This window comes from Globicephala melas, chromosome 6, assembly GCF_963455315.2.
Source record: "Globicephala melas chromosome 6, mGloMel1.2, whole genome shotgun sequence".
In the NCBI taxonomy this organism is placed as follows: domain Eukaryota; kingdom Metazoa; phylum Chordata; class Mammalia; order Artiodactyla; family Delphinidae; genus Globicephala; species Globicephala melas.
The window spans coordinates 20,245,441-20,270,827 of record NC_083319.1 but is presented as its reverse complement, the minus strand read 5'-3'; the positions used below and the strand labels follow the sequence as shown (position 1 = coordinate 20,270,827).

The window sequence follows — 25,387 nt, the reverse complement described above, 5'->3', positions numbered from 1 at the left end:
TTCATCCTTACCACAGCCCAGTGAGGGTCAGTGTTATTGTTATCCCCACTTTTTGGATGAGGAAACTGAGGCTCAGGTGACGTTGATTGTTGCCCCAGGTCCCCAGCTTGTGAGTGGTGGAGCCAGGATTCCCGGTATAGTCCATCTGGCCCCGTTCTGCCGCCTCCTGCCTGTGAGGCTCAGCTGACCATGCCAGGAAGCGCGGGGAGCTGCCAGCAGACAGAAAAGCCCTCAAAGCGCAGCCCTCCCTTGGCCTCTCTGGTGTTTGGTGCCGGACAGTACCACCCCGGTGCCAGGACCTAGAAGCAGCTCCCAGCTCCCTGTCCTGAACCAGGCAGCCACACGTGGATATTTTCTCCTTGGCGCTCTGTGGGCTGACTTTTTGAAAGTTGGGGGTGTCCTGGAGGGATGGCCCCAGCTGATCTCACCCTGCCCGTGCCCCAGCCCCACCCCAGCTGCCCCCTCCTCCTCCGAGAGCCCATCTGGCTCACTACTTCTTAAGGACAGAAGTAATGACTGTCATCTCCGAGCACCAGAACCAGAAGAGACTTAGCTAAACTGTTTCTCTTTTGCAGAAACTGCAAGTCCCCTGATTTCCAATCCTTTCCCTCTCCTACAGAGTAAGTGATGGTCCCGTCGGGGGGCTGGAGAGGGCGAGGCAGGGTAGGGAATGAACTCAGCCAGCCACACGTTCGGGACCTCCCCAGAGCATCAGACCTGGGCCGCCCTCCCAGGTAGACCCATTTGGAGGAGGTGGAGGCACAGGGAGACCCAGCCCAGGCGGGTGGAGGAGTTTGGACAGGTGTCGGGTGGAGCTGACCATGGGCGTCCTGACTCTGCCACCCCCAGCCCTGCAGGAACAAAGCCACCCTTTCCTGCTCACGGGGGCAGCCTCAGGACGCCTCTTCCGAGCGCATCTCCGCCATCCTCCTGCTGTCTTTTCCCTACTCGTTTTTGCTCTCTTCTCTCTTTCTTTTTCCTTCCACGTCCCTCTGCTGGGCACGCGTGCTCGCGTTCCTATGTGCTCTCATTCTTGCCGCCCTCCAGCCCGCTTCTCTTCCCTCTCCTGTCTTATCCCTGCTTCTCTAGCTTTTCTGTGTTTCTCCACTTCTCACCCTTTCTCTCACCCCTTCTCTCCTTCTCTTTACTGCCCTCCACGTCCATTATGTTGTTTTTGGTTCATTCATACGTTCATTCATTTGTTCACTCAGCAAACAGTGCTGTCTGTGTGCTTCCACCGGCTGAGAGGTGGGCTGTGGAACAAATAAGACGTGGTCTCCGCCCCGAGAGAGCTTTTGGTCCCTTATCCCCGGCGCCCGGAACAGTGTGGCACACAGTGAACACTCGATAAATGCCGCTTGACTACACTCGGCGGTCTTGATCTGCCAGTCTTCCTCTCTCCATTGCTCCTTCCCCCGCAGCCTCTCCCTCACTAGCTAGTGACAGGGGGGCAGACAGGCCCAGAGCCCTGAGGGCACAGCCCCCATGTGTGTCTGGGTGCCCAGTTCCAAAGCTGCCTGCAGCCCAGCAGAAAGGCATCCGGGTTCGTGCTGCCCCTGAAACGGCTGCTCCGTTTCTCCCTGCAGAGCCCTACACGTGCGGCGCCTGTGGAATCCAGTTCCAGTTCTACAACAACCTGCTGGAGCACATGCAGTCCCACGCGGGTAAGGGCCCCACGGTGGACGGGGGCGGGGTACTGAAGCCCCCCTCATGCCTCCCACCCTCAGATCCTGCGAAAGGCAGGGACGGCCAGGGCCAGCCTGCGGCCGCTCTCCCAAAAAACAGTCCCAGGACGTGGGAGCCCTGGTTACTCCGTTGTAAGTCAGGGTGGTCTGTGCCCTGCGGGGGCAGCTGGCTTGCTGGCAGCGTAGCCAGAGAGGGGGTCGGAGCTGGAGAAGGCTTCCAGAAATTGTGACCTCTGCCCGGAGCCTAGAGGCCAAACAGGAGCTGAGCGGGACAGAGTCGTGGGCGTGTGTAGGGTTGAGTGTGGTTTGAGACCCAGGTGAGCGGAGGAAGGGGAGGGCAGTGGAGAGGGCTCAGCCCGGGGCAGCCTGCGGCGAGCCCATTGCTTTCGCGGTCATACCCCCGAAGCAGCAGTCCTCAAACGTGAGCGTGCATCAGTCACCGGGAGGGCTGGTGACAGCACAGATTTCTAGGCCGCACTCTGAACTTCAGACGCGTGGGTCTAGGGCGGGGCCCAGGACTCGCATTTCTGACAGGTCCTCAGGCCACACACACCCGGCTTGTCCGGGACCACACTTTGAGAACTGCTGCTGTAGCGCCACAGCTAGGAGTCTGCTGTCTGGACACCCTTTTTATCAGCTGTTTTGCCATCTGTCCGGCTTACAATGTCAGCTCCCTCACTAGACCACCAGCCTCCAATTTTAGGTTTTGGTCATAGTAGCACTGATTTCTTTTTTTCTTTTTTTTAACGTCTTTATTGGAGTATAATTGCTTTACAATGGTGTGTTAGTTGCTGCTGTATAACAAAGTGAATCAGCTGTACGTATACATATATCCCCGTATCTCCTCCCTCTTGCGTCTCCCTCCCTCCCACCCTCCCTCTCCCACCCCTCTAGGTGGTCACAAAGCACCGAGCTGATCTGATTTCTGATCTGATCTCTGTTTTAGGCAGGCAGACACTGTTTGCTGTAACAGGTAAATCCCAAATTCTCAGTGGTTTGACATAACCACTTCCTTCTCAGCCACATCACAGCCTAATGCACGCGGCCTTCCACGTGGAGATTCAGGGACCCAGACTCCTTCCTTCCTGTGTTTCCATCCTCCCCTGGATCACAGAGTCCTCTCTCTCTGACTGATGGGCGGGGAGAGAGGCACACTTCCTTCTTTACCACTTCAGGCCACAAGGGACACATATATGCTCAAATTCCAGAGCCCTGCCCAGGGACAGCCCGACAAGGGAAACGGGAACATGGGGGAGACAGCTCGCTGACCCTGCCACCCTCCCCGTAGGGTGATCCTCTGGAGGCATTGGAGGTGATGTGAGAAAAGCGCCTGACACAGACGGTGGCTCAGTAAAGGCCAAAGAGGAGCTGACCAGGAAAGAGACTGAGTGTTTGCTTAGCTGCTGTCACTTCTGCTGTCATGGTGGTGGTTGTTGTTAGTTATTGCTTGTCTCTCTCTTAGGTTTCTGAATCTTTCATATCACCTTCCAGGTCTGGCCTGACTAGCACAGAGTATTACAGGGCGAGACGCTCTCCAGGCAGGTGCTGTTCTGTTAGTGTGACCCCTCTTCATTTATGCAGCGTGTATCTATTGGGTATCTGCTGTACACTAGGCACCAACTCGCATGATTTTGGGTGGGAGGGAGATAATTTATTTCTAACGTACTCATTAAAATCAGTGCAGGGACTTCCCTGGTGGTCCAGTGGCTAAGAATATGTGCTTCCCGATGCAAGGGGTGCGGGTTCAATCCCTGGTCGGGGAACTAAGATCCCACATGCTGCGCGGCACGGCCCAAAAATTTAAAAATAATAATAATAAAATAAAATCAGTGCAGAGCTGGATTGGCTGCCATGACACGTGAGTTCCAGTCCTCTCTAACCGATGTGACCTCAGGCAGGAAGCTTTGTCGTGCCCCCCTCTCTGAGTCTCCATTCTAAAACAAGGGCACACAGACCTGCAATCTCCAGCTGCCCTCCTTACACCAAGGTTCTGTCTTCACGTGTCTCACAGCTCCTGCTTGCCTTTGCTGTCAGCCATCCTGCACCAGGGAAGGCCTTGAACGCACTCAGAGCACTTAGACTTGACCTCGTGGGGAACCAGTAGCCAAAGTTAGAAGGATGCCGGGGACCACTGCCTGAACACAGCGCTTGGGCCCGAGACCCCCACGGCCCCGTCTCTGCTCCCTCCTCCTCTGAAACCCTCTGCCCCTCTGCCGGCTCTGAAAGCTGAGCCCTAATTAGGGAAGAGTCTGGGTGCCAGTGCCTCTCTGTCCCTCAGGCAGTTGGGCGGAGGCCATTAACATGCAAATCAAGGGTGCGCCTGCGGGCGCCCCACCTCCCCCAAGCATCCCAACTTGTTTTCCGAGAAGAGCTGTGGGCTGCTTTGTTCTGGTTCAGTGCTGGCAGAGAATGCCTTGCCGGCAATCCAGTGCAAAGCCAGGCTGAATCCCAGCCAGGCTGAGTCGGGATTAAAGGATTGACTCCATAGAGAGAAATTAAGCGTCATGATCTGCGCAGTTCACAGCGCCGCTGATAAGGGGGATCAACCTCGAATAACAGCAATCTCATTAAGAGGCTGCTGAATGGCACAGGGTAATTCCCGCTAATAAACTTCCCGTCTGCGCTGTAGGAGAACCCGCCTGGCCCCTGGTGACAGCTTAGGAGCAGGTTTTGGCGGCAATAATACTAAAGATAGCTAACACTTAGTGAGCGATTACCGTGTGTCAGGCCGGGCTCCTCAACAAGCTGGCTGGCATTATCATCCCCATTATACAGATGAAGAAACTGAGGCTCAGAGAACATAATCGCTGGCCCAAAGTTGCATGCCTCGTAAAAAGTACCTCACATCGTTTGAGTTCTTACGTATTAGCTCATTTGATCCTCAGAACGTCCCTCTGAGTTGTGTCCACATTAGCTCGCCTTTATAGATAAGGAAACTGAGGTGAAAAGGGCTAAGTATAGAAAATGGAAGCACATATTTTGGGCAGAAAAATGTCACTTAAAAATTATCAATAAGAAAATGATTAGTCCTGTGCAACAATTAATGATTTAAATAATGATCATAATATTTAAGAAATATAAACTGTTTCCATAATGTTTTGCCTCCAGAATGCAATAGCTCATTTCCTCAACTGCTATCAGTAGGGCAGATGCTTTGATTTTTTTCCCAAGTTATAGTGCTGTTTGGCTTGTTTGTGTTTAGAAGTGTGCATTATGCAGTTCATTTTAGTGTGCTGTTTCTGTGTTGTTTATTTTTTGTTCTTTTAATAAAATGTGTAAATTTCAAAATAAAATAAAGTGGCTAAGTAACTTGCCCCAAGGCAGTGCCGCCACAGTATCAGACCAGGATTCTGACCCTCCCATGAACTCAGAGCCGGTGCTCTTCAGCAGGATAGATGGGGTGGAGGATTAGGGGTGGGGGAAGCCCCCTCAGAGGTCCTCTCTTCTAGCCTCTTTTCAAGTAGTCGGGGGACTGCAGCTAAGTGAGGCCTGGGGACTTTCCCAGGGGGCAAACAAGTTGGTAACTCAGAGTGGTAGGATTTGGGAATGGCCACGTTTAATTTCTGATCCCTTTGAGCTACTTCCCCTCTCTGGGCATCGATCTTCCGATCTGTAAAGTAGGCTCGTCACCATTCTCCACAGGCTGGGTGAGGGTTCTGGAGATGATGTATGTAAAGTATGAAGGGCTATAGCACATTCTAAAATAAGACTGAATAATGCAGTTTTCTCTTTTTCCGTCCCCTGCTAGAAACAACTGCTTTCTTCTTTCTGCAACTGGTCCCTCCTTGGGAGACAGCCTTTATTCCAGCTTTGCATCCCGCCCTTTACCGATGTCTGTGTATCTGTACGTGTGTGAGCACGTGTATCTGTGGTACGCAGCGTTAGCCACACTGAGTAAACCTTGTTTCCAGCTCAAGCTATAGATCATTTACTGAGTACCTCACCCATTTAGCAGCATTATCTGTGAGATAAGGAGAAAAAAAGTTTTTTTAATAAACCATGCTAGACATCATTATCTAATTAGAGGTTGAGTAATCCCAATTTCAAAGCCTTGCAGAAAGGCAGAGAATGAGGGAATCGCCCTGCAGCTTGCCCAGCCCCGGGATTTTGGAAGGAGGAGGGGAAACTGAGCCCTAGAGAATTGAAGTGCCTAACTCAAGGTTATAATACTCAGCCAAAGCCTGGTTCAAATTCCGGGCTTCCAAATCTCTGTACTCTAGCAGAGAAAGTCAGTAAGAATGGCTGCTGGTTTCCGTTTTAAAATTTGTGTTTCTCTTTTTTACACGTGAGGTCTATTCATTAAAGGAAATTGGGAAAATGCAGAGAAATTACAAAATGAAGACTCAGCCATAATCTCACTACTCAAAGTTAGCCACTGTTTTTTTTTTTACAAATATTTATTGCGTATATATGGTGTACTGCTATAAAGTGAATGTTTTTTTTTTGTTTTGGCTGCGCTGGGTCTTCGTTGCTGCGCGTGGGCATTTCTCTAGTTGAGGCGAGCGGGGGCCACTCCTCGCCACGGTGTGCGCGCCCCTCACTGCAGTGGCCTCTCTTGTTGAGGAGCACGGGCTCTAGGCGCGAGGGTCAGCAGTTGTGTCTCACAGGCTCCAGAGCGCAGGCTCAGCAGTTGTGGTGCGCAGGCTTAGCCACTCTGCAGTATGTGGGATCCCCCCGGACCAGGGCTTGAACCCGTATCCCCTGAATTGACAGGCAGATTCTTAACCACTGCACCACCAGGGAAGCCCAACTGTTACTCTTTTAATGGTTTCTTTTCAGTCTACTTTAAAATCAGATTTACTGAGATATAATTTACATAAATAAAATTCACCAATTTTAAGAGTACAGTTTGATGGGTTTTGATAAACGTATAGTCATTTAACCACTATCACAAGCACAATGTATAGTGTTACCATCAACCCAAAAAGTTCCCTTTGCAGCAAGTCCCTTTCCCAGGCCCCCACCCTGGCAACCACTGTCTGCTTTCTTTTGTTATAGTTTTGCCTTTACTGGAATTCTGTATAAATGGAATTAGATGATATTTAGTCATTTGTGTCTCACTTCTTTCACTTTAGCATACTTTTGAGGCTCATCCCTGTTGTTCTGTGATATCAGTATTTCTTTTTATTTCTGAGTAATATTTCATTGTTTGGATATATCACAATTTGTTTATCTATTCCCCTACAGATGGACATTTAGGCTGTCTCCAGTTTGGGGCTATTACGAATAAAGCTGCTGTGAATGCCCAAGTGCAAGTCCCTGTGTGAACATTTTTTTTTTTTAACATCTTTATTGGAGTATAATTGCTTTACAATGTTTTTAACTACTAGGTAGATACCTAGGAGTAGAAATGCTGGGTCATTTGGTCACTCTATATTTAACCTTTTAGGGAACTGCCATACTGTTTCCTCAAGTGGCTACACCATTTTTACATTTCCACCAACAGTGTGTGAGGGGTCCAGTTTCTCCACATCCTTGATAACGCTCGTTATTATCTGGCTTTTTGATTATAGCCATTCTAGTGCATTAAGGGATATGTCACTGTGATTTTAATCTGTGTATTCCTGATGACAAATGATGTTGAACACTTTTTCATGTGCTTATTGGCCATTTAAATATCTTCTTTGGAGAAATGTCTATTCAGATCCTTTGCCCATTGTTTAATTCTGTTTTTTTATTATTGAGTTGTAAGAGATCTTTTTATCTTTATATACGAGGGCTCTATAGATATATGATTTACAAATATCTTCTCCTATTCTGTAGGTTGTCTTTTCACTTTCTTGATGCTGTCCTTTGAAGCACAAAGATTTTTGATGACGACTGCCTACTTTTTCTTTCATTGTTTATGCTTTTGATGTCATATGTAAGAAATCATTGCCTAACCCAGGGTCACAGAGACTTAACTCCTCTGTTTGCTTATAAGAGTTTTATAGTTTTCACTGTTACATTTAGGCCTGTATTCCATTCTGTGTTAATTTTTGTATGTGGTATGAGGTAGGGGCCCAGCTTCATTCTTTTGCATGTGGATATCCAGTTATCTCAGCACCATTTTTAAAAAGACTCTTTGTTCCCCCACTGAATTATCCTGGCACCCTTGTCAAAAATCAATTGACTGTAAATGTGAGGGTTTATTTCTGGATTCTGAATTCTATTTCATTGATCTGTACGTCTGTTTTTGTGCCAGAAGCACACTGTCTGGATTACTGTGACTTTATAACAGCTTTGAAATCGGGAAGTCTAAGCCCCCCAACTTTGTTCTTCTTCAACAGTGTTTTGGCTATTCTGTGTCACATAAACTTTAGGCTCAACTTGTCAATATCTGCAAAAATGACAGCAGGACTTTTGATAGGGATTGTGTTGAATCTAGATCAATTTGGGGAATATTGCCGTTTTAACAATATTGTCTTCCAGTCTTTGAACATGGGATGCCTCTTCATTTATTTAAGTCTTCTTTGAGTTCTTTCAATAATGTTTTTAGTTTTAAGTGTACAAGTCTTATACTTCTTTTATAAATTTATTCCTAAGTATTTTATTCTTTTAGAAGCTATTATAAATGGAATTATTTCCTTAATTTAATTTTTGGAGTGTTCATTGCTAACGTAGAGAAATATAATTGATTTTTTTTAGTATATTGATCTCATATCCTGAAACCTTGCTGAACTTATTTATAAGTTTTAATAGTTGTGTGTGTGTGTGTGTGTGTATTCCATAGGATTTTCTATACACACAGTCATGTCATCTGTAATCTGTAAGTAGATCATTTTACTTCTTCCATTCATGTGGATGCCCTTTATTTTTCTTTTCTTTTTTATTCTTTCTTTCTTTTTTTCTTTCATTGACCTGGCTAGAACCTCTAATACATGTTGAATAAAAGAGAGTGGACATTCTTATCTTGTTCCTGATCTTAAGAGGAAAGTTTTTCATGTTTAACCATTAACTATGATGTTGGCAGTGGGTTTTTCATAGATGCCCTTTGTCAAGTTGAAAAAGTTCCCTTCAATTCCTAGTTTGTTGAGTGTTTTTATCATGAGAGGGTGTTGGATTTTTGTCAAATAATTTTTCTGCATCTATTGAAATTATCGTGTGGTTTTTGTCCTTTATTCTTTTAATATGGTATTGATTTTTGTGTGTTGAACTAATCTTGTATTCCTGGAATAAATACCACCTGATCATGGTGTATAACCTGTTGTATATGTTGCTGGATTTGGTCTGCTCTGTTTTATTAAGGATGTTTGTATCTATATTCATAAGGCATAGTGGACTATAGTTTGTTTTTTCTTGTGACTTCTCAGTCATGTTTTGGTATCAGAATAATACCTGCCTCATAGAATGAATTGAGCAGTGTTCCCTCCTCTCAAATTCACAGAAGAATTTGTGAAGTGTTCTTTTAACTTTTTATAGAATTCACTGATGAAGCTATCTGAGCCTGGGCTTTCCTTTTCTTTTTTATGGTCGGTGTTTTGACTGCTAATTCAGTCTTTTTAATAGATCTATCCAGATTTTCTACTTCTTGAATCAGTTTTAGTAGTTTATGTCTCTCTAGGAATTTGTCTATTTCATCCAGGTCATCTAATTTGTTGGAATACTACTGTTCATAGTATTTCCTTATAATCCTTTTTATTTCTATCAGATCAGTAGACTTGTTTTTTTTTTGTTTTTTGTTTTTGATGTCCTTTATGAGGTTGAGAAAGTTTCCTTCTCTTCCTAGTTTGCTGAGATTTTGTATCATAGGTGGGTATTGAATTTTATCACATTTTAAAGTGCATTTATATCTATGGAGATGATTTTTCGTATTTTTGTTTTCCTCTTAGTATAGGGAATTACACTGATTGGTTTTCTGTAACTATTCTATTTCTGGGATAAGCTTCATTTATTCATGATATGTTATTTTTTATTTTTATATTTTTTATTTTTGGCCACATGACTTGCGAGATCTTAGTTCCCTGACCAGGGGTTGAACCCGGGCCACAGCTGTGAAAGTGCTGAGTCCTAACCACTGAAACTGCCAGGGAACTCCCATGATGTGTTGTTATTTTTATATATTACTATATTTGGCTTGCTAATAGTTTGTTAAGGATTTTTGTGTATATGTTTATGAAGGATGTTGGTCTGTAGTTTCTTTTCTTGTAATTTTTTTCTCTAGTTTTGGATCAGGATAATGACAGCCTTATAAAATGATTTGGGAAATGTTCTTTCCTATTCTAATTCTGGGAGAATTTGTTTAGAATTTGTATTATTCCTTCCTTAAATATGTGGTCAAACTTTCCAGTGAACCCATATGGGAATTTTCTTTGTGGGAAATTATGTAAACTATGAACTGAATTTCTTAATAGTTATAGAACTTAAGAGATTTGAGGTTACCTGTTTCTTCTGGAGTGAACTTTGGTACTTTATGTTTTTTAGGGGTTTTTTTTGTTTGTTTTTTTTTGCCTCACTTAAATGGTTGAATTTATTGGCCTAAAGTTATTCATAATCATTTTAATCCCTTTGATATGTGTAGCATCTGTAGTGATGTCCCCTTCTTTTACTCCTGCTACTAATAATTTGTGTCCTCTTTTTCTTTTTTTAATGTTTCTTGTTAGAGGTTTATCAATTTTACTGATCTCTACAAAAAATTAGCTTTTAGTTTCATTGATTTTTCTCTATTGTGTTTATCCATCTTCTGTTTCATTAATTTCTGCTTTTATCTGTATTATTTCCTTTCTTCTGCTTATGTTAGACTCTTACTCTTTAAACTTACTCTTCAGATCTCTTAGTGTAGAAGCTTTATAACACTGATTTTAAATGTTTATTCTTTTCTAATATAATTATTTAATGTTATAAATAACATTTATTTAGATGTATCCCACAAATTTTGAAACGTTATGTTTTAATGTTTAGTTCAGAACATTTTCTGATCTCCCTTATGTTTCTTTGACCTATGGGCTATTTACAACTGTGATGTTTAATATTCAAATAGTTGAAATTTCTCCAAATGTCTTTTTGTTGTTGATTTCTAATTTAATTCAGTTATGGTCAGAGGCTATACTTTATATGATTTCAGTATTTTTCTGTTCCACCTCGTTTTTCTGGTAAGCTAGTTATATGTATATGGGACTGCTTGGTGTTGTCCACTCTGTTCATTTATATTCAGTCTTTTTTTCTCTTTTCTCATGAGAGTAGCAATTACTGAGAGAAGACAGTTGAAATTTCCAGTTGTTAGGTTTATCTATTTCTTTTTTCAGTTTTCTCAGCTTTTGTTTCATGTGTTTTAATGCTCTTTTATCACTTGCACACACACTTAGGATTAGTATATATTCTTGGTGATTTGACCACTTTATCATTATGTAGGGTCTCTTGTTACCCCTGATCATATTTCTTGTTCTGAGGTCTGTTCTTTCTGTAATACTGTCACAAGCATCTCCACCTTTCTCTTCATTACTGTTTGTATGTTTTACCTTTATTTAACCTTTTACTTTTAACTTATCCATGTCTTCATATTTAAATAGGTTTCTTATAGATAGCATATCATGGGGTCTTGCTTTTTTATTAAGTATGACAAAGTCTACTTTTATTTGAAATGTGGAGACCATTTAAATTTAATGTGATTTCAGTATTACTGGGTTTAAATCTACCATTTTCGTATTTGTTTACTAATTGTTTCACTTGTTGCTTATTCCTTTTTCTCTAATTTTTTGCCTTATTTTGGACTGAGAATTTTTTATGGTTCCATTTTTATCTCTACAATGGATTTATTTGCTATAACTATTGTTTTTTTTATAGTCTATTTGGGTTTTGAACTATGCATTTCTAACTTATCAAGTCTACATTTAAAGGCTATTATCCTTTTCATATTGTGTGAAAAACTTTCAACACAATCTTCTATTTCCCCTCCCTAGTCTTTCTTCTATTGTTAACATATGGTTTATTTCTACATATAATTACCACAATTCATTGTTATTTTTTTCCAGTGAGCAGTCAGTTATCTTGTTAAAGAGATTAAAAATGAGGGAAAACACTTTTTATATCCATTCATGTACAATTTCCAGAACTCTTTATTTCTTTCTCTAGATCCAGATTCTTATTTGATGTTATTTTCTCTTTGGGGGGGGTGATGTCATTTTTTTTTTTAATACCTAAAGAACTTCCTTTAACATTTCTTATAGTTGCAGGTATGATTTTTTTTTTTTTGGTCCTTATTTTACCTCCATCTGTGAAAGATAGTATCACTGGATTTAGAATTCCCTTATTTTATTTTTAATTTTTTTTGTGTTTTTTTTAAATTGAAGTATAGTTGATTTATAATGTTGCATTAGTTTCAGGTGCACAGCAAAGTGATTCAGTTATACATACATACATATCTTTTTTTCAGATTCTTTTCCCTTATAGGTTATTACAAAATATCGAGTATAGTTCCCTGTGCTATACAGTGGGTCCTTGTTGTTTGTCTGTTTTATATATAGTAGTGTGTATATGTTAATCCCAAACTCCTAATTGATCCCTCCCCGCCTTTCCTCTTTGGTAACCATGAGTTTGTTTTCTGTGTCTGTGGGTCTGTTTCTGTTTTGTATTGATATATAAGTTCATTTGTATCATTATTTTACATTCCACATATAAGCGATATTATATGGTATTTGTCTGGCTCGCTTCACTTAGTATGATCATCTCTAGGTCCATCCATGTAGCTGCAAATGGCACTATTTCATTCTTTTTTATGGCTGAGTAATATCCCATTGTATAAATATAATTTATATTATATAAATTTAGATTATAAATATAATATAAATATCTTCTTTATGCATTCATCTATTGATGGACATTTAGAATTTTAGGTTGACATTCTCTTTTAATAGTTTGTTCTGTTACCTGCTGGGTCTGTTGTTATTTTTGTTCCCCTGTACTTAACTTTTCCCCCTCTCTGGCTGCTTTTAAGAGTTTCTCTTGTCATTGGTTTTCAACAATTGGATTATGATACTGTGCCTTGGTGGTGTTTTCTTTATGTATTTCTGCTGGGGGTCAGTTGAGCTTTTAGAACCTGGGTTTATGGTTTTCCTCCAATTTGGAAAGATTCTGGCCATTTCTTCAAATATTTTTTCTGCCTCACCCCCTTTTTCTGGGACTCCAATTATATTTATGTTAGACTCCTTAACATTGTCCATGCTCCATTTATTTATTTTCAATCTTTTACTCTCTCTGGTTTTCATTGGGTAGTCTTTTTGCTCTGTCTCCAGCTTCACTGATTTTTTTTCAGCAGCTGTTGTAAGCTCCTTATTAGCTAATTCCATCATCTCTGTCCTTTCTAGGTCTGTTTCTATTGATTGGTTTGTCTCCTTATGTTATAGGTCATATTTTCCTACTATTTTGAACGTCTGGTACTTATTAGATGAATGACATTGTGCATTTTATAGTGTTAGATGCTAGATGTTGTATTTTTTAGGAGTATTAAACTTGGCTTACAGTTTGTTACCTGGGATCACCTTAATACTTTGGAGGTTTGCTCTTTCAATGTATTAGGGCAGATCTAGTGGCTTAGTCTATGGCTAATTTAGCCCCATAGTATTTCTCATGCATTGAGGTCTTTCCATTCTGGTGGAGGGGATGCAGATGATTTCCCCCACGTGGGAGCCCTGGGAGTTATCAGCCTACTGCATTTTAGTGATTCTTGCCCTAGTCCTGTGGAATTCGACCCTATGCATAGGCAGATTAGCTACAGCAAAGGCTCCAGGGAACCCCATTGAAATCTCCAGAGCTCTCTCTTTTTGTAACTCCCTCCTCTTTGGTACTTTTCCCTGTAAATTCTAGCTGTCTTGGGCCTGCCTGAACTTTAATCTCTGTCTCTTCAAGGGGACCGCTGGGCTCTGTTCAGTTCCCTGGTCCTACGCAGCATCTTGAAAACTGCTTCCGGGCAGTAAGTTGCACAGTCAGAGAGCTCACCGCATTTGTTTCTTTTTCTGGGATCAGACCCTGGGTTGCCTGTATGAAAGCAGTCATATATCATCATGATTAGCAGTTGTTTGCATCTGGAGGGCAGAAGTGAAAGTCCCCTCCCCATCTTTTTTTGATGCATAGATTTGTTCGTTATTTGACTTGTGAGTCTAAAATATGTATCTATAAATAATACGTATGACATTATGATTAGAGCTTGCTTTTCATTATCTTATGCATTTTCCCATGTTGCTCCAGTCTACATGACCACCTTTCTAGTGGCTGCAAACTATTCCTTGAGTGCACATCCCAGAGTCTCTTGACTAGTCTTGCAGGGCTGACTGAATATGTAGAAGTTGGGGAGGCCTCTTCTATGAATAGTGTGGCCTTGACCTCTAAGGCCTGATGCCTTTAACTGAGAAGAATGGAAGAAGGATGTCTGGCAACCCTGAACAGAGGCCACTGACCCATTCATATCCTCAGGTTGTGAATTCTACCTGTAAGATGATGTCTCAAGGAAATACACCCACAACAACAGCCAAAGAGCACAGAGAAACAATATGAGAATATTAGGCAAGTAGGTTCATAGCAGAATAGTAATATTGTAAACGGCACAGCCCAGAAACTTAGGACTTGGAGTGTAGTTAAGCAATTTGTGGAATATTGTGTGATAAAAGACTGTGTGGCCATTTGTGATGGCAGGCATGTAACTCAGACCATTTCCACTCAGATATGATCTTACAGCAATGTCAAGGAGTAACCGTGCATAGAAGATGGTACCTGCCCATTACTTAAAACTGAAAACGGCTGCACACGTTAACAAAAATTAGGGACGTGCAGGGAGGAGGCAGCTAGGAACCGGGAGACCTGGGATGTCCGTCCCAGCTCTGCTGCTGGTTTTCTGTGTTTTCCTGGGCAAATCCTTTCCTGTATCTAGACTTTGGTTTTCACTTCCTACATGTAGCGAGGGGGTTGGGAATTGTATACTTTATGTCATATAGGGCTTTGGTTTTGTTGTGTTCTTTTAAGTTTAAAATATACTAAAAAGACGAAAAGGCACACTTTATAGAAGCAAGAGCGTGAGATGCTTTTGGCCTCTTGGAGTGTAATGGGCACCCCCTCCCGGGTCTCAGAGCTAGAACTTTGTGCTCGGGGGTGTTGGGGGGTGCCTCCCAGCCAGACCCGGGACACAGCGGTTCCCATTCCCTGAGTGCTTACTCCGTGCTGAGCACTGTACCCAGCTCTTTTCCTGTATGATCTCTTGTTAGTCCTTCTGGCAATTGTGTGATTATCTTCATTCTTCCGAGTGATGAAAATGAGGCTTTGCGGGCCTCAGATAGTTGTCTTAGGAGCCCGGATTTGAACCCAGGCCTGAGTCCCAGAGGCCAGTCTTGCCTCCACCTGCATGCTCTAGTTCTTCTCGCCTGGTGAGCCGGCAGGCCTCTTGCACTACAGGGAAACACACTGTCCCCTTTGTGCCCGCAGCAGACAACGAGAACAACATCGCCTCCAACCAGTCCCGATCGCCCCCTGCTGTCGTGGAGGAGAAGTGGAAGCCCCAGGCCCAGAGGAACAGTGCCAACAACAGTAGGTCTTTCCTGGGCGGACCCGGGGACTGGTGGAAGTCTACTACACCCACCTCCAGAGGCCTCCCCCTCAACCCCAGCTTGTTCCCCTCTGCTCCCACATCCCCACCCCTGTGTGTCTCCCATGGTGGTGCAAGACCACGCATCATGGTTTCCAAAGCACTTTCATGCCTGAGACCTCATTGGTGGGAATTCTGACCTCGTGGGGTGGACAGAGGCAGCCTGGGGAGAGGTGATCTGTTTGTGGTCAGAGAACACAGATTAGTGACAATCAGAATTAGAATCCAAATCCACTCTCCACGATTTCTCTTGTCTGCTTTTTCCTGACACTGTGGCCTCATGTACCTTATTCACTAGCGACTCCTGTGTTAGAGGCCATTCCTATATTGAGGAAGAGGTTAGACTGGTTGGCTTCAGAGGTCAAGGTGAATGACATGCAACAAGTATTTGCACACGTATCACTACAGTCTATTCCCATGCTCACGGCAGGCATTACTAATCAATCACAGAACTTTATTCCTGTGAGACTGTCACATATTAAAGACTGCCAAGACCATCAGTTTGTGTGGAAGATGAAATCTGTTCATAATTCCTAATACTAGATGCTTGAGTATTAGGCCACTGCCAGACCAAGGAGCCTTGACTGGCAGGGTTAATCACACCTCTCTTTGTGTCCCCTGCCAGCCACGACCAGTGGTTTAACACCTAACAGCATGATCCCCGAGAAGGAGCGGCAGAACATCGCAGAGCGGCTGCTGCGGGTCATGTGTGCCGACTTGGGCGCGCTGAGCGTGGTGAGCGGGAAGGAGTTCCTGAAGCTGGCCCAGACGCTGGTGGACAGCGGCGCCCGCTACGGGGCCTTCTCAGTCACCGAGATCCTGGGCAACTTCAACACGCTGGCGCTGAAGCACCTGCCGCGCATGTACAACCAGGTGAAGGTGAAGGTGACGTGCGCCTTGGGCAGCAACGCCTGCCTGGGCATCGGCGTCACCTGTCACTCGCAGAGCGTCGGCCCTGACTCCTGCTACATCCTCACGGCCTACCAGGCAGAGGGCAACCACATCAAGAGCTACGTGCTGGGCGTGAAGGGCGCGGACATTCGCGACAGCGGCGACCTGGTGCACCACTGGGTGCAGAACGTGCTGTCGGAGTTCGTGATGTCGGAGATCAGGACAGTGTACGTGACAGACTGCCGGGTGAGCGCATCCGCCTTCTCCAAGGCCGGCATGTGCCTTCGCTGCTCAGCCTGTGCCTTGAACTCGGTGGTGCAGAGTGTGCTGAGCAAGCGGACGCTGCAGGCCCGCAGCATGCACGAGGTCATCGAGCTGCTCAACGTGTGCGAGGACCTGGCGGGCTCTACTGGGCTCGCCAAGGAGACCTTCGGCTCGCTGGAGGAGACCTCGCCGCCGCCCTGCTGGAACTCCGTCACGGACTCGCTGCTGCTGGTGCACGAGCGCTACGAGCAGATCTGCGAGTTCTACAGCCGGGCCAAGAAGATGAACCTCATCCAGAGCCTCAACAAGCACCTGCTCAGCAACCTGGCCGCCATCCTGACGCCGGTGAAGCAGGCGGTCATCGAGCTGAGCAACGAGAGCCAGCCCACCCTGCAGCTGGTGCTGCCCACCTACGTCAGGCTGGAGAAGCTGTTCACGGCCAAGGCCAACGACGCGGGCACCGTCAGCAAGCTCTGCCACCTCTTCCTGGAGGCGCTCAAGGAGAACTTCAAGGTGCACCCGGCGCACAAGGTGGCCATGATCCTGGACCCACAGCAGAAGCTGCGGCCCGTCCCGCCCTACCAGCACGAGGAGATCATCGGCAAGGTGTGCGAGCTCATCAACGAGGTCAAGGAGTCCTGGACCGAGGAGGCCGACTTCGAGCCCGCCGCCAAGAAGCCCCGCTCCGCCCCCGGCGAGAACCCCGCCGCCCAGGAGGACGACCGGCTCGGGAAGAAGGAAGTGTACGATTACCTGCAGGAACCCCTCTTCCAGGCCACCCCGGATCTCTTCCAGTACTGGTCGTGCGTGACCCAAAAGCACACAAAACTCGCCAAGCTCGCCTTCTGGCTCCTCGCGGTGCCGGCCGTGGGGGCCAGGAGCGGGTGTGTAAACATGTGTGAACAAGCACTTCTCATCAAAAGGAGGCGACTGCTCAGTCCAGAAGATATGAACAAACTCATGTTTCTGAAATCCAACATGCTTTAAGACTTCCGGATGAAAAGAAAGAACAAAGAAAAAAGAAGAGGACGTTAGGAAAAAAAAAAAACCACACAACACTGTCGCAAACAAAGAAAAAGGAATTTAAGTTCTAAACACTGTGGACCTCATTATAAATGCCCCCTGGAAACTTAAGTGCTTTTTTCAGTGTGTGTGTGCATGTGTGTACGCAATCACGCGTGTGCACTTTGGGCGTGGGCGGCTCTGTGCTCATCCGTGTGGCCGCAGAAGTGTCGCACACGCATGCACACATATACTCCCCTGGTGCATGTACGCACGCCTGCTCGTGGGCGCGTGTGCATTAAACTGGGCGTGTCAGGAAAGCTGAGTGTTTGGGAAAGAGGGAAGATGTTTCACCTCCTTTTCTCAGTAAGGGGGCTTTAAAAGACTCCATGTTCAGGTGCGCAGGTTGGTAGAAAACTGATGTAAAACGTTCAGGCAGCTGAGATCTGAAGTGACTTGACGCTCTCTGTCCTTCACTCTGTGGTCCCCCTTGCCCTCCGTCCCCCTCCCCAAGCCTTCCTGACCCTATTGCACCCCACCCCTCCCCGGCTGCCCTGCCATGGATTCTCCAAACTGCATCAGATGGACAGCTTCTGCACTGGACTTTGTTCTCGTTCACCTTCAGGGCATTGAGCTGCTGCCTTTGTGATACCCTTGGGTGTCATGGGGCAGCCGCCTTAGAAACACACCTATCTATCTCCCCAAATCAGGAAAGGAGACTTTAAGAATATAAAGCTGACCTTTTGCTTTTTAATATAAGATAGAAAAAAAAGACATTTTTCAAAGAAGTATAGATACTGTCTCCACTCCTTAATAATTTTTTTCCTAACATTTTTTACTTTTTTTTTTTCAAATTTGATTTAGGCTCTGCTAGGAGGCACTGAATGTCTGTAACTTATATTTTGGAGGGGGTTTTTTTGTTTGTTTTTTGATTGCCCTTTTTGTTCCTCAAGTCACACTGTAAACTAGCTCATCTCAGTGGTATATTCAGTATCCTAAGGTTTTCATTAGACTTCCCTGTACAGTCCAGTTTTCCTGTATTCGAACAGCCAAGACCATGAACTTGGTTGTGCTGTTTGGAGACCAGGAGTGAGGTTGGAGTCACAGGTTTCACAGACGTGGGGCTCGGTGGAAGCCATAGGGAAGCACGTGGCTTAGGAGGTCTCCTGAATGTAAGCGGAAGACCGCCCTCCTGGCTTGCTGTGTCTGGTCCTGCGAATGTCTGATTTCTATACCCAGAGTGCACTACACTACTCGCCACGTCACTGACCCTTCCAGCTCAGCAGGGACTCCTGAGTTGATCCATGTTCACGTCCATCGCACCTCAGACCCACGGCCTCCTCTCCCCAGGACCCCGGGGATTCCGGCGGGTCCGCTGCCCACAGCCCTGGGGGGTCCCCACGCGAGCCTCAGCCCTCCTTCTAGGACAGTAGTTGAGCACGGTGCCTTGTGGGCCAAATGATGGATGTTTTGAGGGTGAAATGGCATTAGGCCACATTCAACTTGATGCTGTGAAAGAGGTTTTCAGGCTTTGTTTCTCTGTGAGCAGTTTAGGTTCCACACACGGCCTAAATGCCAACAGGGTGACCCTTTCCCCTCTGAAGAGGTGGTTCCGTCAGGATCAGTGCTCAGCCTCCCACCCCACCTCTCAGTGAATGAAGTGCTGGTGGTCCCATATCCCCCCGTGCCCACGGCTGTGGGATAGAGATAGTTACACCAAGGCTGAGGATGCCTGCCATCGTGGGGGGCACATTCTACCATCTTGGGGGTTGACCACGTCCACTCCATCCCTTCCTAGTAACAAAACATTGTTCAACTGTGAGATACCTCGACTACAAAAAGCACTGTACAACGGCCCTCTCCCCCCGGTCCGTGGCAGTAAAGTTGGGGAAGTAAAGTTGATTTGAAAGCTCAAGGCTTAGGATCATGGACCAGAACACTGTCCCAAGTGTCAAGCCTGCTCACTTTGCCTCGTGAGAACTAACCCTCCCGAGTCTTGGACACACTGAAAGGCATCAAAGTGGGCCGTTTCCCCATTCACTCCAGCAAGCCATGGTCTCAGGAACCACCACGCCATTTCCTCTCCCGGAGAAGTTCTGGGTATTAACTCCACGGCACTTCCAGTTGGGGTCACACCGTCAGAAGAGCCTCCGTCTGCACTGGACAGTCACCTCGTGTCGCTTCCTAGAGTATATGGGAGCATCCGCAGACTTTTCGATGAGACTTTTGGGGGCGTTCCAGAAGGTGGCTGCAGGGTTGCTGATGGGTGACAGATGCCTGCAGCAAAAGGCCTCCAACTTTGCTTTGCTGCTGGGGAAGGGTCCTCGACCTGGCACTCTGAACCACACGCGGAGGATGGGAGCTACCCGTTCTGTGTGGTCAGTGGGAGCCAAGCCTTGGAGCCCATCCTCCCTCTTAGAGCGGAGCTGTGCTGGTGTTGCCTCATTACGGGGCCACTCGGTTAGCAAATAGGCATTTCACTTTCTTGCAGAGCCATCAGGACCACGCCCTGGTATCAGCGTTCTTCTCTTCAGAAAAATTTAAGTCTTAACTAAATTGCAGTTATCTAGTCATATGTGTCACCTCCTGTCCTGTCCTCCTTTCCACCTCAGTTCAATCCTTAGGGCTTGGCGTGCTCTGCAGATGTGTTGTGAGTGCCACTAGGTCTCGGAAAGCTGTCTCCTGGGGCTGCCTCATCCAGATGTGGGAACAAGGTGGCAGGTAGTCATTTCTCTCTTGCAGCCTCTGGTTCTTCAGAAACTCGTTGCCAACAGGAAAGGCTGTACCAAGGTGCCCCCTCCGTGTGCTTACTCGTGCAGAGCCCGCTGCAGTGAACAGCTTGATAAAACCCAAAGATCTCACAGGCCCAGCCACTGGCCCCACATCTCCAGCAATATCCACCCTATCCAAATTCTAGCTTAGCCAAAGGATTGAGGTCGGCGCTTCCAGTTCATCTCCCGGCCCCTAGCCTGGCATCGACCTTCGGAAAGTTTTTGTCTTCTGCCTCCCAGTTCTGTGACCACTATGGGACTTTACAGCTCAAGGCGGTTGCCTGCTGACTTGGACACAACTTGCCTGAACCATGTGATTCCCAGGATAGAAATGGCCTTTGCGTTGACATACACAGACCCCAGAGGGGAGGTGGAGAAAACACACCTCCACTCTGCAGGGTGTTCCCCCTCATCTGAGGTCAGTTGGCTTCACCACCGAAGCCCAAGCCAAGGACCATAGCCTCGTGGGTGGTCCCTCAGATTTGAAGTAACTGGGGGGTCTCAGCTCCACCAAGAGCAGCGGTGCCGTCCCAGTCGCTGTGAGTGGATGCTCTTGTGCCGACATGGTTCTTTTTCCCCGTGCCCAGGTCCACCAGCCGGGCCTCCCTCCAGATGGTAGTTAGAAACCAGGAAACGAAACAGAGGGGCCACTGGGCAAAGCTCCTTTCTGGCCACACTTCATCTCGGGGTTCACGGCATAGGAAGCCACCTACTGTGTCCACGGGCGAGGGCGCTTCGCCACCAACCTGCCTGACAGCCTCATGCTTGGCGTTCGGGGTTTGGCTCTTGTCTGGGAAAAGGATGTTGAGGTTTCCTGGTGAGGAGAGGACAGTCCGATGACACAGTTGAGAAGTTTTGCGTCTCCAGATGTCTGGGAAGGACTTTTTTTGACACCAGCTCTGTAGGCTGGCAAGCGTCTTCTCCTTCAGTTTGCTCCTTTCTCTCCTGCACTTTCGAGAAACACCAGAGAAAAACTCTGCAAGGCGTGTTTTCCACTGTGAAGCAGACCCCCTGCCTTTAGGGATCCTCTAGGCTTGCGCCTGGACTTGGACTAGACTCCTTGGAAAGTGGGCACCTGAAGAGCTGTCAGGGATGCAGCGTGCATTCTTGGGGGCCACAGGTTCACAAGAAAGGTTTGGAATGAACCTGGGATGCGGATGGAGAAGGGAGGTCCTGTGAGCCATGGCCCAGAAGGGGACAGTACCTGGATGTTGCCATGACGATGGATGTGTTTGCAGAGACAGGAAGAGGAGGCACCCAAAGCACGGCCGGCGGTCTCCTCCTGCCCCCTGAGCCGGGCAAGTTCATAGCTCTGCCCCTTGCCTTGGGCACAGCGACAGCGCCTCTGTCCCTGGGACGTACCTGAGGGAGGGCTTCTAGAAAGGCTGCTGGTTTAGATGAAACCCAGAGGCCAAGTAAGGCTCAGGCTGTCCCCTGGAGACAGTGGGTGCAGGGCTCCTGTCTCGGCCCCCCTGTATCCGGCCGGGCCAGTGGGAGAACTGGGAAGGGGCCTGCCCCCTCTTCACTGTGGCTAACGTTTGCTAGGCCAGTTATGGTGAACCAATGATACAGTGTTTTCCCTTTTCTGTTTCCCACCGGGTTTCCCCTTTTCAGGGTTTTCTGGAGGATTTTGTTGTCGTTGTATTTCTTCCTCTGTCCTTTGCGTTTAAGGATCGTGGTCCGCGGAGCCCCGCCGTTCCCTGGAGGGGCCCTGTAGTTTCTGTGCGGAGAGGCACCTGCTCCTGCTTTGATGAGGGTGAAGGGCATCGGGTTGCTGTCTGTTAATATTCATGCCCCTCCACCACCACGGGCGTTGCTTTAAAGGTTCAACTGCTGTACAGAGAAGGATTTGCTGAGTTTGCAGCTGGGTGTCAGCATAGGGGCCCTCCCCACCCATGCGTCCCACTGGGCACCTTGACTCTTCGAACCAAAGTTCCTTTTAAAGGGGCACAGCCCAGCCTGGTCCGCAACCTCAGGGGCCTGGGATCCCTGTGGCGCTTCCTGAAGTCCAGCTTGGCAAGAGACCATGGGGTCTGAGGCCAGCTGGAAAGGGGGGCTCCTCCCACAACCCAGGTGCCAGCTGATCCCTGCCTGGGACCCTTCCCTCCCACCCAGCCAGGGTGGCCGGGTCCCAGAGCGGTGAGCGAGCTCGTGGACTGGCACGGGGGCTGGAGACAGAGGGACCTGCGGGGCTGGGGGCTCCCAGACCCGCCAGGCAGTGCGTCCAGGGCCGTTCAGATGCCGAGCATCAGGAAATCATTTTGTACAACCACCTGAAGCAGAGATATTTTTAAAAAAGCATAAATTATTTTCAGTTGTTTTCTGATGATCCTTCCTTTTTCTTTTCCCCGTAACTTTGCGTCGGTGATTGTCTCACATCAGGTAAATCTTGAGAAAGCCTTGGTGCCCCTCCCTCCCAGGCCCCACTCGGTACCCATGCGTGTGCACCCTCATCCTTTCTCAGTAGTTAAGACGTTCTAGGCAATACCATAGGCACAGCTGACTGTGTCTCTGTCTTCGAGTGCAAGAAACTCAAGTCATCTTAAAAAAATACAAAAAAAAAAAATTTACAAAAAAACAAACACAAAAAAAATATCTTTTTTAGGCCAGAGTTTTCTACAGGTATTAATGAATATTTTTCTTAATCCTTATAAGTTTTATGTGTTTAATATTTCTTAATACCGGTAGCATTAATTTATACTTTTGTAGCAACACAATATTTTTATAAACAGCCAGTGCTTTGGCTCAAGTTTCCACAAGGGGTTTATGCAGGGTTATCTTGGGACCCTGTGTACCATGTACTGTATTTAAAAAAAAAGTTACCTAGTGTCACCCTTGCTGTGTTAATTAACAAAAGACGTTGTTTGCGGTCTCCTGTGTCGTTGGTGTGGACCCAACAGTTCTCCAAGGAGTCACATTGCATGGGGGTTGAGTTGACAGTTCTTGTGATATGTGAACCCCCGAGACCAAACTTGAGGGTTTATTTAGGCTTTTCTGTTTGTCCTTTGGATTTTTGGTTTCATTTCGTTTTGGTACCGTTTCTCCATTTACGGCCAAATCAGTTTTCTGGTGTTTAAAACTTTTACTGATGTCAAATGGAGGAAAGGAACAGGAAAAAAAAAAAAAAAAGATTTTTACAAAGTAATAAAATTTAAAACTGAGCTGTTTAAATGTTGCTGTTTTTACCTGTCTGTTCTTGTCCAAAAGTGGGACATTCCCAGGGAGAAGAGGAAGGTTCCACTTGGTTCTTTAAATCGCCAAAAGCCCCCACCCAGAAATCAGCACCCCCTACCCCCCCGAATTCTTGCAACATTATTTCCTGGTTGGTTGATGCCAAGGTAAAAAGACATCCTTTTAATGGTTAGAGAGGATCAGTTGCTTAAATGATTTCATGTCAGTGTTGTATTTATGGTTTTACAATAAAACAACCTTTAGGAAGATGGCAGTGCGTGGTGTGATTTCTTGGGTTGGCATTGGGCCATGTCATCCAGGTAGGAGCAGGGCACTGGGGAGTAGAGATGGACAGAGGCAGAGATGTCACCTGGGGGTGACAGAGCTGGAGTCCATCCCGAGGGGATACTACGTGAGGTTGGGGTTAGTCAGCTCCTCGGAGCTCCCTGCTGACCTCAGGCACCAGACCCAGGTTGGTGGTGTCTGATACCTAAGGGAGGGACACGGCCACAAGAAGACGTGGTCTCCGTGGGCCTTGTTGTGAAACACTGTCCCAGCGGAGGAAGGATGGATTTGGTCCGAGTCCTACAGGCCCAGTGCCCAAGGGACACATCCAAGTTCGCCTTGGCCACCATCATTTATGTGATGTGTGTTGTGTAAACCGTCCGTTTTCTGGGGAAGAGTGCCCGTAGATTGTGCCAAATTCCTGATGGCATCTGTGACTCAGAAAGTTAAGAATTAGTGGGAGCTGTGGAGACACATTTCAGCCCAGTGTCTGGACACACTGTCCCCAACACAGGTCAGAGTGGAAAGCCTGCCTTGGGAGGAAAGGCTCTCTCCATCCCAGGAGAGGTTCAGGCAAAGCTCAGATGCCCGCAGTGGGTGTGAACCAAGCGACTGGTGGGCCCGCCGGGCAGCCAGACCAGGTAGCTCGGGTGCCCTTCTTCCTCTGTCCTTCTGAAGCTCTGCGTGGCTTTCCCGCAGTGTCCCCTTCTCTGATGCTTCCTCCCCATTTGCTGGCCACCGACCTGCTGCCATCCTCCGAGCCAGCACCCCAGACAGCTCTCCCACTCCCTTCAAGACGGTGTGGCCTTCCTGCCCCACCTGCCTGGAGTCAGCACACCCGTCTCCTAAGTAAAGCACACGTCCAAGTTCGTCTTGCCCAGTGGTCATGTGTGTGAAGTTTGAAGTGTTGTGTACTGTCTGTCCGGGGGAGAGCATCTGTGGCTTTGCCAGTGGCATCCGTGACTCTAGCCAGTGCCCTCCACGGTGGGCTGCGGGGGCCCAGCCGGGTGGACTTGCCCCTGTGCTGGCCTCGACCCGAGCCTCACACTCCAGACACGCACATCAACACTTGGCTTGGAGAGTCGAACTGAAGGCAAGTCGTGGAGAGAAGACGCCACCAGAAGACAGCTGTGGCCAGAGTGGGCAGGGAGGGTGGCAGCTTCTCCTAAAGCAGGCCTGCTCCTGCCAGAACAGCCATTCAAAGGTAGAACCACGTCCGGCTTTATCCCTGTCCTCAACCAGAAACGGGTGCTCTCCTCGAAGAGGATGTGCTGCTCGATCAGCCGAACAAATTCCATCCAATCGCAAGGATGACGGCACGAATTGGCCGAGTCTGGGCCAGCCTCCCGGGGGCATCAGCCCTGCCCTCAGAACCCCCCTTCAGTGGGAGTTTCCTGCTGTTCGGTGTACCGTGTGGACATTCCTGAGCCAGCGGTTGAAGTTTAATCAAGGAGTTTCTATTGGCTCTAAAACAAAAGTCTAGAGTCCTGCTGGAGCGGGAAGACTCCCCCGCTAGCTGGGAACGTCGGGATCCAATGAGGTCAGGGCGTGGCCAGAGCCTCCATATGACTGAAGGGCCAGCCTCTGGATTTTAAAATAAAAATTTTTAAAAAAAGCATGTCTGTTTATTAAGCAGCCACATGTATTTTGTGACAGAGATGAGCATGACCAGTATCTTTAAGAGAGAATTTGAGGTGAGACTGTTTAAGAATCAGATGAGTCATCAGGGTAGCCGCTTCGCTGAGAAGGATTCTGGTCCCTTCTGGGAT

General features: G+C 47.0%; 1 protein-coding gene across 13 annotated transcripts in view; it reads left to right on the top strand.

Moving 5' to 3' along the window:
• The window catches only part of ZNF618 (zinc finger protein 618), a 184,354-nt gene extending 160,752 nt beyond the window's left edge, over window positions 1–23,602 (top strand). For 6 of the 13 annotated variants that reach the window (XM_030858916.2, XM_030858920.2, XM_030858928.2 and 3 more), the window contains 4 exons: window positions 576–620; window positions 1,587–1,664; window positions 15,075–15,176; window positions 15,860–23,602. In XM_030858916.2, the coding sequence (XP_030714776.1) occupies window positions 576–620; window positions 1,587–1,664; window positions 15,075–15,176; window positions 15,860–17,376 (1,742 nt within the window). In that variant the 3' untranslated portion in view covers window positions 17,377–23,602. The remainder of the gene's footprint in view (window positions 1–575; window positions 621–1,586; window positions 1,665–15,074; window positions 15,177–15,859) is intronic. The other 7 variants (XM_030858923.2, XM_030858922.2, XM_060300576.1 and 4 more) reach the window with 3 other exon arrangements.
• The last annotated feature ends 1,785 nt before the right edge of the window (window positions 23,603–25,387 follow it).